Here is a 14,360-nt window from a genome sequence, read left to right on the forward strand (position 1 = left end):
TATTCGCGCTAACGGCCAAATCGCGCCGCCCACTCCAATAATCACATCTTTAGACAGGATTTTCTCCGGATTGTGTCCCCAGACCCAAAGAGAACGTTTTTTGCGGCTGAAATAGCTTTAGATCGGGCTTCTAAATGGGTTAGCATTTTGGCTACGTGTCAGCTAGCTTCCTCCTCTCGACACCCATAGCATTGACTGGAGTGAAAACACAAGCCAGTTGGGAGAGGGTCGACAGAAGCTATAAAGAAGGTCTATGGAGACATTTCTGGCACTCTAGCACCCCTTGTGGCCGGATGGCACTGTATGAGTTAAAATACAAAGTTTTGCACACATTTTCAAGATTTTTCAAAAATAGCAGATCTACAAGCTCGCAGTGAGCTTGTATATTTTCTAATATTTCGTGGAAAGATATGAGACAACAATTCTGAACAGAACTGGTATATTTTTCTATTGGCCAGTTATTGTGACTGTGCGATATGCTCGATAACAAGCTTGATAAGCTCAAAGCTTATTGATACCGGGTACTCAATAAATCTGTTATCAGGTTATCAAGCTACCCTTGTTTAGGGCTCCATCCCTACTCTACATGCCAACAAAGGGCATCTTGGTATTGCATCTGAAATGGCTTGGAATCAGAGACAGTGAGAACGTGACATTTAAATATCCAAGTGGTTGTTTAGGCTAAAACCTGTATAAAACCGTATTATGGACCAATATTTATATAAATATTTTGAAAAGCATGGTGGGGCCCCTTTAAGTGAAATCACGTATAACCTACCTTTAACATGATATAATTGCACTACTGTACTGTTTGCAATCATTAATTTGTTAATAACGTATTCAATCAATCAATCAATCAATCAATCAATCAATCAATCAATCAATCAATCAATCAGCATATTGAGTACTTTTGTACTGTAAGTATATTTCATATTTGTACTCACCTGTTGCAGGAGCTGCAGCCGCTGGCCTTGTCCTTTGACCTCCCGGTGACCCTGGCTCCCCAGGCCCTCCCAGACGCAGGCTCTCCGGTCATCCAGCAGGTGGCAGCAGCGCTGGGCGTCAGCGTGAGCTTCAGAGCGCAGTCCCCTCCTCAGCCAGCGGGGGCGCCGCACCCTCTGTACGGCAGCTGCTGTACCGTCCGCGGCCTGCAGGGCTGCGCCACCGCTGTGAAGGTTAGAGCTCCAATCTAGGCATTTAGCAGACGCTCTAAATCCAGAGAGATGTGCAGTGAGCAAGGACAGCACCAAGTAATACACTGAATAAATTGTATATATTTTTTTACTAAACTAACTATGTAAGGGATAACGTCTGCCTCAGCGGTCATTATCCAGTAATAAAATACCAACAGTCTGATATGGCACAGACGCAGAGCTTATTACATGGCTACTTAATTAATACATTCATAATTTGACTAAAAACAGTGGCGTCAGTTCAGAAAAAGCTAAGGTATGGCAACATGACTGGTGTCTTAGCAACAGGCATGATACATTTATTTTAAGAAGTACATTTTATTTTGTTCCCCGTTTCTACGGTTTCTTGGGCTGGATATGGCAGCCTTGAACAGTTGTCAAGAACAGTTGTCAAGTGCAGCTAAACTTGGCATGTTAGTAAACGTGCCACAATTAACAATAATGCATTGAACATTCTGTCAAGATGGGGAGAATACAAGTGTGGATAATATAATTATAATACCTTGTTAAAGTGACCATTTTGTTAAATTTAGCATTTGTTGTTAGTTTACTGTAATTTAACATCATATTAACCATTTTGACAGAGACATTCATGGATTTATATTTAAAGGTAACTTTTTTTGTTACTTTTTAAAACAAGATCCAAATAGGACATTTTCAACTGCTAGATTTATGACAGTTTGACATTGTTAAAGGGCCTACACCATGAATTTTCATTTTTCCAATTTTTATGTATTTTCTTGGTGTCCCACCAGTAACTTCTATCCTCACAAAGTCCTATTTCTGACCATTGTGTCTTTCTCAGTTTATGGGCAGATCTATGTTAGCATGTCTCAGAACGGTCCTGATTGTGAAATGTCAGATTTGTGATGTCACAAGGCCTGAGAAGGAGGCAGGAGGAGTTGGGAGAGGGTTGGGGAGGGGTGGACAGGCCTGAGAAGGAGGCAGGAGGAGCTGGGAGAGGGTTGGGGAGGGGTGGGCAGGCCTGCTGAGCAGGGGGTGGGGAGGAGTGTGGGGCCAAAACTGGCTCAATAGCGCAGTCCTCCCACTCAGGACAAGGTGGTACTGCAGCTGAAAATGCTCTGAAAGCCAGGCAGAAATGACAGGGGCTCTGTATTCAGGAGTGGTAATTTAGCCTCAAACCTTTTCAAAAACGTTTTTGGGACACAAACAGTGTTATATAAATTATTTTTAAATGCATGGTGTAGGACCTTTAAGCAGTTGATGTTTTTCTCAGTTAAGTCAATTGTTTCAGCTGCTGTTGTGCTGCTGTAGAGCCTATGTGAGCTGTGTACTGCTGGGGAATATCCCTGCCAAGCCAGGTTTTCTACCCAGGTCTGTGAAATTCAGAGGCAGTCAGTGTTGCTGTGCGCTAGCCTGGTGAGCTGTGCACAGCAGTGCATATCTCTGCCAGGCCAGGTTGTCTACAAGTGGCCAATTGTAATGGAATCTGCTCAAAGCCACCCTGTGACTGAGGGTCTGTTTGCAAGGAATATATAATCCTATAGACGCTACGTGGTGATCCTCTAGTATAGATATAATAGCTGATTTCAGTGATTGACCAATCAGAATCAAGCATTCAACCAAGCCGTGTAATAAATTAATGTAATAACGGCTCTCAAATTATTTATTCGCGAGGGGCACGGGGCGAAGTTGGTAACTCTCCTCTCCTCTCCTCTCCTCTCCTCTCCTCTCCTCTCCTCTCCTCTCCTCTCCTCTCCTCTCCTCAGAAAGCAGTGTGCATCCTGGTGGACCTGCTCCTGGGTTCAGAGGTCGGAGGAGGAGGAGGCCAAGGGGGGGTCGTGGTCAGCAGCCAATTGGACGTGACCTCCCAGCAACACGTGTTCCTATTGGGCGGGAGCGGCTCTCACTTCCTGGGCGTGATGCATCAGACCGGGACTCAGATCGTCATCCCTGACCTCAGCGCCCCCCTCAGCCCCCCCGCCCTGCTCATCCAGGGACCCCTGGAGGGGGTGTGTAGCGCCAGACAGCAGCTGATGGTACGTTTTAGTATGTTATCTTCATTATTTATCTATCAAGTTCTCCTTGACAGTACAAAGGGGTGTGTAGCGCCAGACAGCAGCTGATGGTAAGTACTATTAGTAGTTCTGGGCTGAGGTGGAACAAGTAATCACATTTTGTAATTCCATTTAGGCCTAGAATTATTGAATGCTTTAACCAGTGAAAAATAGCAGATATACAAGCTCACGCCGCGCTGTGAGCTTGTAGATCTGCTATTTTTTTTAAATGTTGTGATTTTTTTTTCCTGATTGGCTAAATGTTATCCAGACCATTAAAAAGTAAGCTGGGCTAAAACTATTATGTGTTGCTTACAGCAACCCCCCTAATTGTGGGCTCGCCTGAAGGGCCCTTAGCCAATGAGGTGCAATTGAGGTGCAGAAAAACATCTGGGAGTGGTGTCAGCTGGAGTATTGGTTGAGCTTCACATGACAGTTAGCACGCTGCAGAATATAGTCACGAGCGAGCCCACACTGTTTCGTAGGAACGGTATTTCTAGTTAGTCAGTCGATGCCTTCGTGTCCATCTTATAGCCGGCGGGTGGACGGGCAGACCTCTGATTCGGCCGTAACCATATAAGGAATTCCCAATGCAGCTACGCCCAAATATGGAGTGTGTTGTCTAACCTCACTGTGTCGTCATGGCATCAGCTGCAAAGAAATCAGTCAGCTTCATATACCCGGTATGGTTCGCAAAAGGGGCATGCAATTTTTTGCATGTACCGAGGACATCAGGCGTCTCCATATATGAGCATAAAGGCCAAGGGAGTAAATGACATGGCGGTTCATATTTGGGCATGGCTGACAACATAGTAACAACAACGTAATGATGACGTGAGCTTTGAGCTCGGCTTAAAACCAGACTGCACAGTGTGAATGGCAGTCTGCAGACATCGAGGAAGCCTTCATCATACAACAGGAACTGGTAATTAATTTCCCTGTGACCAATCCTGGATCGTAAGGTCACAAATAATTACATTCTTGGACCTTTGCAGCCAATGTATGGCAGCAGCTTTGACCATGCACCCACTGTTCCCGCCAACCAGCCAGCAGCAAGGAAACACAGAGGAATCAATACCTTACAGTGGTCAACAGTTTACCAGGACTTTAACACCATCGGAAGTCAAGAGACATCGTCTGGCTGACACAGGAAAGAAGACTCACGTCTGTATACAATGTGAGAAGAGTTGCAGTTGCATTTCTCACTTGAAGTCACACCAGCGTGTCCACACGGGAGAAAAACCTTTCCACTGTAAACATTGTGACAAGAGTTTCAGTCTTTTAGCGTCCCTGAAGAGACACCAGCGTATCCACACAGGAGAGAAACCTTTCTATTGTACACAGTGTGGCAAGAGTTTCAGTCATTTAGAGACCCTGAAGAGACACCAGCGTATCCACACAGGAGAGAAACCTTTCTATTGTACGCAGTGTGGCAAGAGTTTCAGTCAGTCAAGTGACCTGAAAAACCACCAGCGTGTCCACACAGGGGAAAAACCTTTCCACTGCAAACAGTGTGACAAAAGCTTTGCTCGTTTAGAGAACCTGAAGACACACCAGCGTGTCCACACTGGAGAAAGACCCTTCATCTGTAAACAGTGTGACAAGAGTTTCAATCAGTCAGGTCACCTGAAAATCCACCAGCGTGTCCACACTGGAGAAAAACCTTTCCAGTGTAAGCAGTGTAATAAGAGTTTCAGTGAGTTAGGCAATCTGATCAAACACCGGCGCATCCACACTGGAGAAAAACCTTTGGTAAGCAGCGTGGTCCGCCCGTACACCGGCCGGTCCTCACATTAGCCAAAGGATGGACATGAAGCTCCAACACAGGCATTATCAATGTAACTCAGTTGGTTAGATCACCTGAAAAGACACCAGCTATTTTTATTTTAATATCATATATATATATTTTTTTTTATTTATTTAATTGTTACTTCACTGTTATCTCGAGACCCCCAAAATCCGGTCCCCAAAAAATATCCGGAACAGTGTGGGCTCACATGGAACACCATGTATGGGCACAAATATCTACCCAACAGGCACTCCAAAAATATAGCTATGCTATAGGCATAAAGATCTGCCCAACGGGCACTCCAACATCACAAAGATTATATAAAGATTTGGGAGAACATACTACAAAATACTACAAAAGATTTCAGGTGGGTGTTGATTGATTGATTTTATTTGATAAATTCACATAGAATTATCTGGACAGCACAAAAAGTCCAAGGACTTAATTCCGTTGCGTATCCAAAATAACAAATCATAGTAACTGGCTAATATGTCATTCTAAAATCCCTATACTAAAACATTCAATAAAAACAACATAAGACATTACAGGAAACAAACTAAATAAATAAATAAAACATTGCATTTAACACCAAACAAAAACCATACCAACAAGGTCATGTTAGACCCACCCTACTCTATTCTAGTTTGCGAATCAGCCAATTGTTCACCTCTTTTTTAAAAACATTTAAGGACTGAGCAAATTTTATTTTATTTGGGATTTTGTTCCATTACTCCACACCTGTGTATTGAAACGATGATCTACCTACCTTGCTTGTCAGTTTGGGTGTTTTGAGGTCAGCTACCGGTATACTAGCTCTTGTGTAAAAACTGTGTGTCTCTCTGACATACTGGAAGTTTTTTTTTAAATAATTTGGGCTTTGCTCTTTTAAAACTTTATAGACCATAGTGAGTCGAATTTGTTGTATCCTTCCCTCAACAGGGAGCCAATGTAAAAATGGTTAGGACCAATGTGGGTCCTTGGGGACAGGTAGAGAACTACTCTTAGTTTGTTTTGGGCTGTCTGTAGTTTGTTTGTTGTTGTTATTTACGGTTTAAGGTCGCACTTGTTGGTGGGGATGTCTCCAAGAACACTGCTCCTCATTGGCTAAAGGCCCTGCCTTTGTACTGTCGGTCTTTTTTTTTTAGGAGAATAAACTTGGGGAGCGCTTCGCTGTTTCTACATGTCATCTTTTCGACACCCAACTCTAACCCTCACCCTCACCCCAACCTCCGTGGGGTGAGTCGCTAACCCTCCGGTCGAAATGATGGTCGTTCGAAAGAGCGAGATTTCCCCATAAACTTGGTCTCTAAAGATTCGAGAGAACATACTGGTCTCGCCTTAAAGCGAGCACACAATTGGAAGCAGGGACGTGCTGGGCCCCTGATTCAGCCTGGGAAAAAGAGTTGGAGAGGCCCTCATTGCGTGCTATAGAGAGAGATCTCTCTCTATAGTGCTGCTGCTACTCAAAGATTTGCCATTTCAGATCATGACAAGTGACAAGCCAGTGGGCCAATTACATGAGTTATATTTCGTCATTGTCGGGTGGAAACCTTGTATGTCCAAAACCATTTGTTTTGTATTTATCATCATTTTAAAAATTATTTAAACTAGTGAAAACAGCCGATCTACAAGCACACAACGCCTCGCACTGCGAGGCGTTGTGTGCTTGTACCGTAGATCTGCTGTTTTCACTACTTTTGTGCGACGGCCTTGTATGATGAAGCAGGGCTTTGCTTTGCGAAAAAAAAATCTACAAATTTGAAACTTGGAGATACGAGGTTTCTGCCCGACAGTGACGATTTACTTTGTTGGCCACCCAGCCCCCAAAATGGAACGAAGGCCGACATTTTATTTTATTTCTTTTCCCAATGGCCAGCACGTCCCTGATTAGAAGGTCAGTTTGTGTGTTTGTAAGCAGCCAGTCTATGACACCTGTTGTCTATCTATGACGTATCTGTGATGTATGACTCCATATTTGGACATGGTTTCGGCCTGGTTTCACTGCCATTCTCATGGTACAAATGAATACAATAACTGAGAATTGTACTGTGTACAACTGTACAGATTCTCTGCATTGAGGTTCGCCCGTACACCAGATTTGTCAGATATGAGAAATACACATTGAGAACATTCCCACACATTTTAAGTACTTTGAACTGTCGAACAAACATCCGTTCATCTAGACAATTAACCCATTTAGACCGGGAACGCATTCTTTTTTTTTACACATTATCATTTTAAACATTATGTTATGCTTTAGCTATTAAAACATAGCAATATGTTATCTTCATTATGTATTTATCTACCAAGTTCTCCAGTACAAAGGCCCTTAGCCAATGAGGTGCAGCCAAAGGGTAGATCTTTGTGCCCATACATGGTGTTACATGCGAGCCTTCTTGGTGATGCCACTGGTGATGTCAGCAGAGTTTGGTATATAAGAGCTTGGAGCGAGCCCACACTGTTTCATAGGAACAATATTTCTAGTTTGTATTATTATATTAATGATAGTAGTTTATTAATTAGTCAAGGGGAAACCATGCTTGCAATTTCTAATTGCATCTTTCTAGCTAACATACAGAGTAGGGCAAGGGTCTTCAACAGGGGGTCCGGGACCCCTAGGGGGTCCTCAGAGTTACTATAGGGGGTCCTCCAAATCTTTGTGTGATATAGAAACTTTATTCTCCTGTTTTATATTAACCAGTTGAATCCTAATGTCCTTATTCTGAGAACTTTAACCAAAAATAGCAGATCTACAAGCTCACAACGTCTCGCAGCGTGAGCCGATGTGAGCTTGTAGATCGGCTATTTTTGTCAAAGAGGTTTGGTGTAGAGGGGAAAAAAGAGCAGACTAAATACAGAGTGAAAGGTCAAGTTTATTAAGTATTGACGGTTCAAGTGGTTAAATATCTGAAAACACAAATTGACATGAAACCAAAATACACTGATGATTGTGCTGTCAAACGATGAAACTATGGAATCTATGAACAGGTTGTGGGGGTCCCTGCTTCATCTCTCTCTCAACTAAGGGGTCCTTGGCCTGAAAACGTTGAAGACCCCTGGAGTAGGGCATTAACGACTTGTGATTTTTGCAAGTCGACTCGACTCAGTAAAAAGTTGAGTTGAAGTCGACTTTATTGTTTGATGACGTCATCACATCACACACGACCCCCCAATTATTTTGGGGGGTCCCCAGATGATTAACTTAATGTGCAACATTGTTTTCTCACTCAACTGTAAACAAACCAACATAAGGTTTAAGTGTATAGAGGATATCTGCACATTTCTAAAGTGACAATTTAAGGACTTTTTTAATACCTCTAAAATGACAAATTAAACATTGGCCAAATTGTCAAATATATAGAGGCAGAACTTGTGAAAATAGTTACGAGGCGTTGTGAGCATGTAGATCTGCGATTTTCACAATAGAAAGTGTTTTTTTGTTGTTGTTTTTTTAACTTCAACTTTCGACTTTCTCTGGTGGGAGTCGACTTGTGTAATGAAGTCGACTGAGTCGACTTGTCGACTTTTTCGTTAATGCCCTAATACAGAGTGTGTTCCGTTAAACAGCAGCTAATGGTAATTGGGACCGTAGGTCGCATTTACTAAACCTCCCAGATCCTGTGAGTGCGTCACCGTGCGTGACACCTCATCCCAGCTCAGCTGGCCTGTTCTGACATCACAATGATGTTGGAAATGGATTCAGTCATAGAATCCCTTTTATGCCCATATATGGAAGATCCTACTGCCTGCGAGTGACGTCATCGATCCAAGCCAATAGAAACAACAGCTTTTCTCTTCCTGAGCTGAAATAGAAGTTGTTGCGACCGTCAGGGAGCAGTTTACTATGAAAACCTCCACCGGCCGTCCGTCGGTCGGTCGGTCGGTCGGTCGGTCACACGTCACACGTCACACCTTTGCCCTGCTCATATCTCCGCATCAGTATATAGGGCTTGTTTGTTTATTGTATGACATCACGCCACATCCTCAGCTGTGGACTCTGTGATGTCATTGTATCGCATCAGTATATAGGGCTTGTTTGTTTATTGTATGACATCACGCCACATCATCAGCTGTGGACTCTGTGATGTCATCGTATCTCCATATATGGCCATCTCCGTATATGGAGATATAAGTCGTCCATGCCCAAGTATGGGCTGGTGAGGTCAGACTTTGTGTGATGCGTAGGTTATCTCCATATATGGAGATTCAACATTCCAGGCAATGCTCTCTTCCCTGGTGAGAATTGCCCCTTTATATAGGGCTTGTTTGTGTATTGTATGACATCACGCCACATCATCAGCTGTGGACTCTGTGATGTCATCGTATCTCCATATATGGCCATCTCCGTATATGGAGATATAAGTCGTCCATGCCCAAGTATGGGCTGGTGAGGTCAGACTTTGTGTGATGCGTAGGTTATCTCCATATATGGAGATTCAACATTCCAGGTGTAACTATGGCTACCCGTATGACGTGAGAGGTGGAGGTTGTGATATTTGTGGAGATAAGCGACCAACGGTCGCTTATCTCCCGATTAGGGAGTCTTACTGGTATCCTACCTGTATGAGTCCAGTAGGATGATTGCGACCGTCAGGGAGCAGTTTACTATGAAAACCTCCACCGGCCGTCGGTCGGTCGGTCGGTCGGTCGGTCGGTCGGTCGGTCGGTCACACGTCACACGTCACACCTTTGCCCTGCTCATATCTCCGCATCAGTATATAGGGCTTGTTTGTTTATTGTATGACATCACGCCACATCCTCAGCTGTGGACTCTGTGATGTCATCGTATCGCATCAGTATATAGGGCTTGTTTGTTTATTGTATGACATCACGCCACATCATCAGCTGTGGACTCTGTGATGTCATCGTATCTCCATATATGGCCATCTCTGTATATGGAGATATAAGTCGTCCATGCCCAAGTATGGGCTGGTGAGGTCAGACTTTGTGTGATGCGTAGGTTATCTCCATATATGGAGATTCAACATTCCAGGCAATGCTCTCTTCCCTGGTGAGAATTGCCCCTTTATATAGGGCTTGTTTGTGTATTGTATGACATCACGCCACATCATCAGCTGTGGACTCTGTGATGTCATCGTATCTCCATATATGGCCATCTCCGTATATGGAGATATAAGTCGTCCATGCCCAAGTATGGGCTGGTGAGGTCAGACTTTGTGTGATGCGTAGGTTATCTCCATATATGGAGATTCAACATTCCAGGTGTAACTATGGCTACCCGTATGACGTGAGAGGTGGAGGTTGTGATATTTGTGGAGATAAGCGACCAACGGTCGCTTATCTCCCGATTAGGGAGTCTTACTGGTATCCTACCTGTATGAGTCCAGTAGGATGATTGCGACCGTCAGGGAGCAGTTTACTATGAAAACCTCCACCGGCCGTCCGTCGGTCGGTCGGTCGGTCGGTCGGTCGGTCGGTCGGTCGGTCACACGTCACACGTCACACCTTTGCCCTGCTCATATCTCCGCATCAGTATATAGGGCTTGTTTGTTTATTGTATGACATCACGCCACATCCTCAGCTGTGGACTCTGTGATGTCATCGTATCGCATCAGTATATAGGGCTTGTTTGTTTATTGTATGACATCACGCCACATCATCAGCTGTGGACTCTGTGATGTCATCGTATCTCCATATATGGCCATCTCCGTATATGGAGATATAAGTCGTCCATGCCCAAGTATGGGCTGGTGAGGTCAGACTTTGTGTGATGCGTAGGTTATCTCCATATATGGAGATTCAACATTCCAGGTGTAACTATGGCTACCCGTATGACGTGAGAGGTGGAGGTTGTGATATTTGTGGAGATAAGCGACCAACGGTCGCTTATCTCCCGATTAGGGAGTCTTACTGGTATCCTACCTGTATGAGTCCAGTAGATAGGATGATTGCGGCCGTCAGGTCGCAGTTTACTATGAAAACCTCCACCGGCCGTCCGTCCGTCCGTCGGTCACACGTCACACGTCACACCTTTGCCCTGCTCATTGCGACCGTCAGGGAGCAGTTTACTATGAAAACCTCCACCGGCCGTCCGTCCGTCGGTCGGTCGGTCGGTCACACGTCACACGTCACACGTCACACCTTTGCCCTGCTCATATCTCCGCATCAGTATGACATCACACCACATGTGTACACAAACCTTTGTGTACGTTGCTGTGGCAACAGTCTGTTGTTGCTGGTTTGTTAGTGTACGTTAGCAACCACCTTAGCAACCATGGTTTTACCCTAGCAACCAACTGTTTACCCTAGCAACCAACTGTTTACCATAGCAACCATGTTTTTTTTACCCTAGCAACCAACTGTTTACCATAGCAACCAGATACGCAGAGCAGGGATCTCCATATATGGGCATAAACAGGTGACATCACACTGATGTCAGATACTCAGAGCAGGGATTTCTCCATAATATATGGGCATAAAAGGGATTCTGTTAGGGATCTCCATATATGGGCATAAAAGGGATTCTGTTAGGGATCTCCATATATGGGCATACAAGGGATTCTGTTAGGGATCTCCATATATGGGCATAAAAGGGATTCTGTTAGGGATCTCCATATATGGGCATAAAAGGGATTCTGTTAGGGATCTCCATATATGGGCATAAAAGGGATTCTGTTAGGGATCTCCATATATGGGCATAAAAGGGATTCTGTTAGGGATCTCCATATATGGGCATGAAAGGGATTCTGTTAGGTATCTCCATAAATGGGCATAAAAGGGATTGTATCCCAGATGATGCCCTGTTAGGAGATCCACACTAACAGAATCCATATATGGTCCTACCGACAGCTGCTATAAGCCAACCCTGGCGATAAGGTCTGAGTCGAAGAAATGCTTCTTTCCTGGCAAGAATTGCCCCTTTATACTGTAGGGCTCGTTTGTGTATTGTATGACATCACGCCACATCATCGGCTGAGGACTGTGTGATGTCATCATATCTCCATATATGGAGACATAAGTTGCTCATGCCCAAATATGGGCTGGTGAGGTCAGACTTAGTGTGATGCGTAGGTTATCTCCATATATGGAGATTCAACTTCAATGAGTAACCATGGCAAACTGTCAACTGCCCGTATGTCTTGATAATAGGTAAAACAAATTTTTTGGCCTATTTGTGGAGATAAGCGACCAACGGTCGCTTATCTCCCGATTAGGGAGTCTTACTGGTAGTAAACTGCTCCCTGACGGTCGCAATAAGCGACCAACGGTCGCTTATCTCCCGATTAGGGAGTCTTACTGGTTATTGTACCAAGTGTGTGTGTGTGTGTGTGTGTGTGTGTGCGTGTGTGTGCATCAGGACTGTCTTCCAGTGTGTCTCATGTTTGATGTGCGTGAGGACAGACAGACAGACGCTCTGACTCTCAGTCACATGATGCAGAAGCTGGGAGTCTTCATCAGCGTCAAACCCAAAGCCAAGCAGACCACCAAGGTACACACGCAGGGGCGTCACAAGGGGTGGGGGGGGGGGGAGGGGGGGGGAAGGGGAGTGGGACTGACTTACTAGGGCCCAAGGTGGAGGGGCCCTAATTATATTGGAAAAATAGCAGATATACAAGCTCACACTGCGAGCTTGTAGATCTGCTATTTTTGAGAAGTCGTGAAAATGTGTGCAAAACTTTGAATATATGTATTTTTTATGCGAGCATTTGTAACCCAAATTTTGCTTCTGGGGGGGTCCCTGGAACTAAATATTTTGACATGAGGGTCCGTGGGCAAATACATATCATTTTGGGGGTCCTTCACATAAAAAAAGTTCGAGCACCTAGAAACAGGTTCCTCAAAAAACGTTGAACTATTCAGACTCCGCACAAATTACATTTTCTTTTTCAAAAATAGCAGATCTACAAGCTCGCAGTGCGGCACTCGTGAGCTTGTATATGTGCTATTTTTTAATAGTTAAAACACAAAATGTGAGTGAATTGGTGTGACACCCCTGTCCGAGTGTATCCAAAAAGCACCTCGGTTAAGGTGAAGACGACGGAGGCGCTCCGTCTCCGGTGACGTTGAGCCACGTGAGACACCGCCGAGCGAGCGGTAGCGAGCGAGTCGCTGTGTCGAGCGTTGCGAAGGTCGCATGAGCCTAACTCAGTGCCGCTCGAACTTATAAACCAGGGGGCCAGAATAGTAAATCTTCGTCCCCCCGACTTTTGGCACATCCGCGCAGCCAATCACAAGCCTCCGCGGGCGGGTCTTGCCTTAACCGAGGTGCTTTTTGGATACACTCGGACTGAAAGACCTGTAAAAAAAGGAATGTATTAAAAATATATATTTTAATATTGAATTATTTGATACTACATTTAATAACTACCCTTTGTTTAGCGATTTTCAAAATGTTCTTTTCATAGAAACAAAGGTTGTAGGTCATGATTCACTGCCATCCTGGATGGCTTGGTTCTAGGCTTAACATAACTGTTATAAATATTTTTGTAAAAGTCTATGGGAAAATGAATGACGTGTATGTTATGATGGTTGTTTATGTGATAACGTTGTGTACATGTTATAATGGTTGTCTATGTGATGTGTAGTCAGTGTGTATTAAAGGACTAGAGAGGAACATACACAGTCTCTATGAAGCCAGGTGTTTGCTCCTGGGACTGGATGCCAGGGAGGTTTCCATGGCAACCAAGATGGCTGCGGATAACAGTGTGGCGCCCCCCAGTGGCCTGGCTCAGTACTGGCTGAGCATGTTGCTGAAGACACTGTCTGACCAAGGTACATATTATTATTATTACTAGAAGTTCGGGCCTCACGTCTAGAGTTCATGCCGCTACCCGGCCCTCACAGTTGCGTTGTACTGTTGTGTACATGTAGTGAGTTACCGTTGTTTCCTGTTGAGATTGGCACATTTCCTGGGGCAACCTGCCAAGATCACACATGTCACACAGGTCTTTTTTTTCTTTCTTTTTACTCTCAAAAAAGCAGTGCATTTGAAATGACATTGCAGTGCACATCATGGGGTGATCACGTCTTTCCTCCTGTGAATTGTTTCCTCTTTATTTGTGTTTCCCTCGTCATTATCCACAATGAAAACATTTTACTGCTCTGGCTCTCTTTCCCCTGGAGAAGGCTGTGTAGACTGTAGAGTTGGCCATGAGCGAACACAGGTTGAGGCAAGTACATGCCGACTCCTTCATTCTCTTGGCCCTGACCCTTATTCATGGGTTGCATTTGTGGTCCTCCTACACCAGCCATTTTGAGGACCAACACAGGTGTTTTGATTAACGTAGAACATTGGTTCTATGCCAATCAGACAAATTGAACACCTGTGTTGGTCCTCAATATGGCCGGTTTAGGACTACGAATGCAACCCATGAATTGATGGTAACAGAGAAAGCTAAG

The 14,360-nt window shown here is 44.4% G+C and overlaps 1 protein-coding gene across 1 annotated transcript in view; it reads left to right on the plus strand.

The window, feature by feature from the left end:
• The window catches only part of bicc2 (bicaudal C homolog 2), a gene marked incomplete at both ends in the record, with an annotated part of 45,353 nt that overhangs the window by 18,578 nt on the left and 12,415 nt on the right, over positions 1–14,360 (plus strand). Inside the window, 4 exons of the mRNA XM_080740895.1 lie at positions 954–1,175; positions 2,924–3,193; positions 12,319–12,450; positions 13,547–13,733. Coding sequence (XP_080597021.1) covers positions 954–1,175; positions 2,924–3,193; positions 12,319–12,450; positions 13,547–13,733 — 811 coding nt within the window. The remainder of the gene's footprint in view (positions 1–953; positions 1,176–2,923; positions 3,194–12,318; positions 12,451–13,546; positions 13,734–14,360) is intronic.

The sequence above is a fragment of the Nannobrachium achirus genome (genome assembly GCF_963921795.1).
Source record: "Nannobrachium achirus genome assembly, chromosome: 13".
Lineage (NCBI taxonomy): Eukaryota > Metazoa > Chordata > Actinopteri > Myctophiformes > Myctophidae > Nannobrachium > Nannobrachium achirus.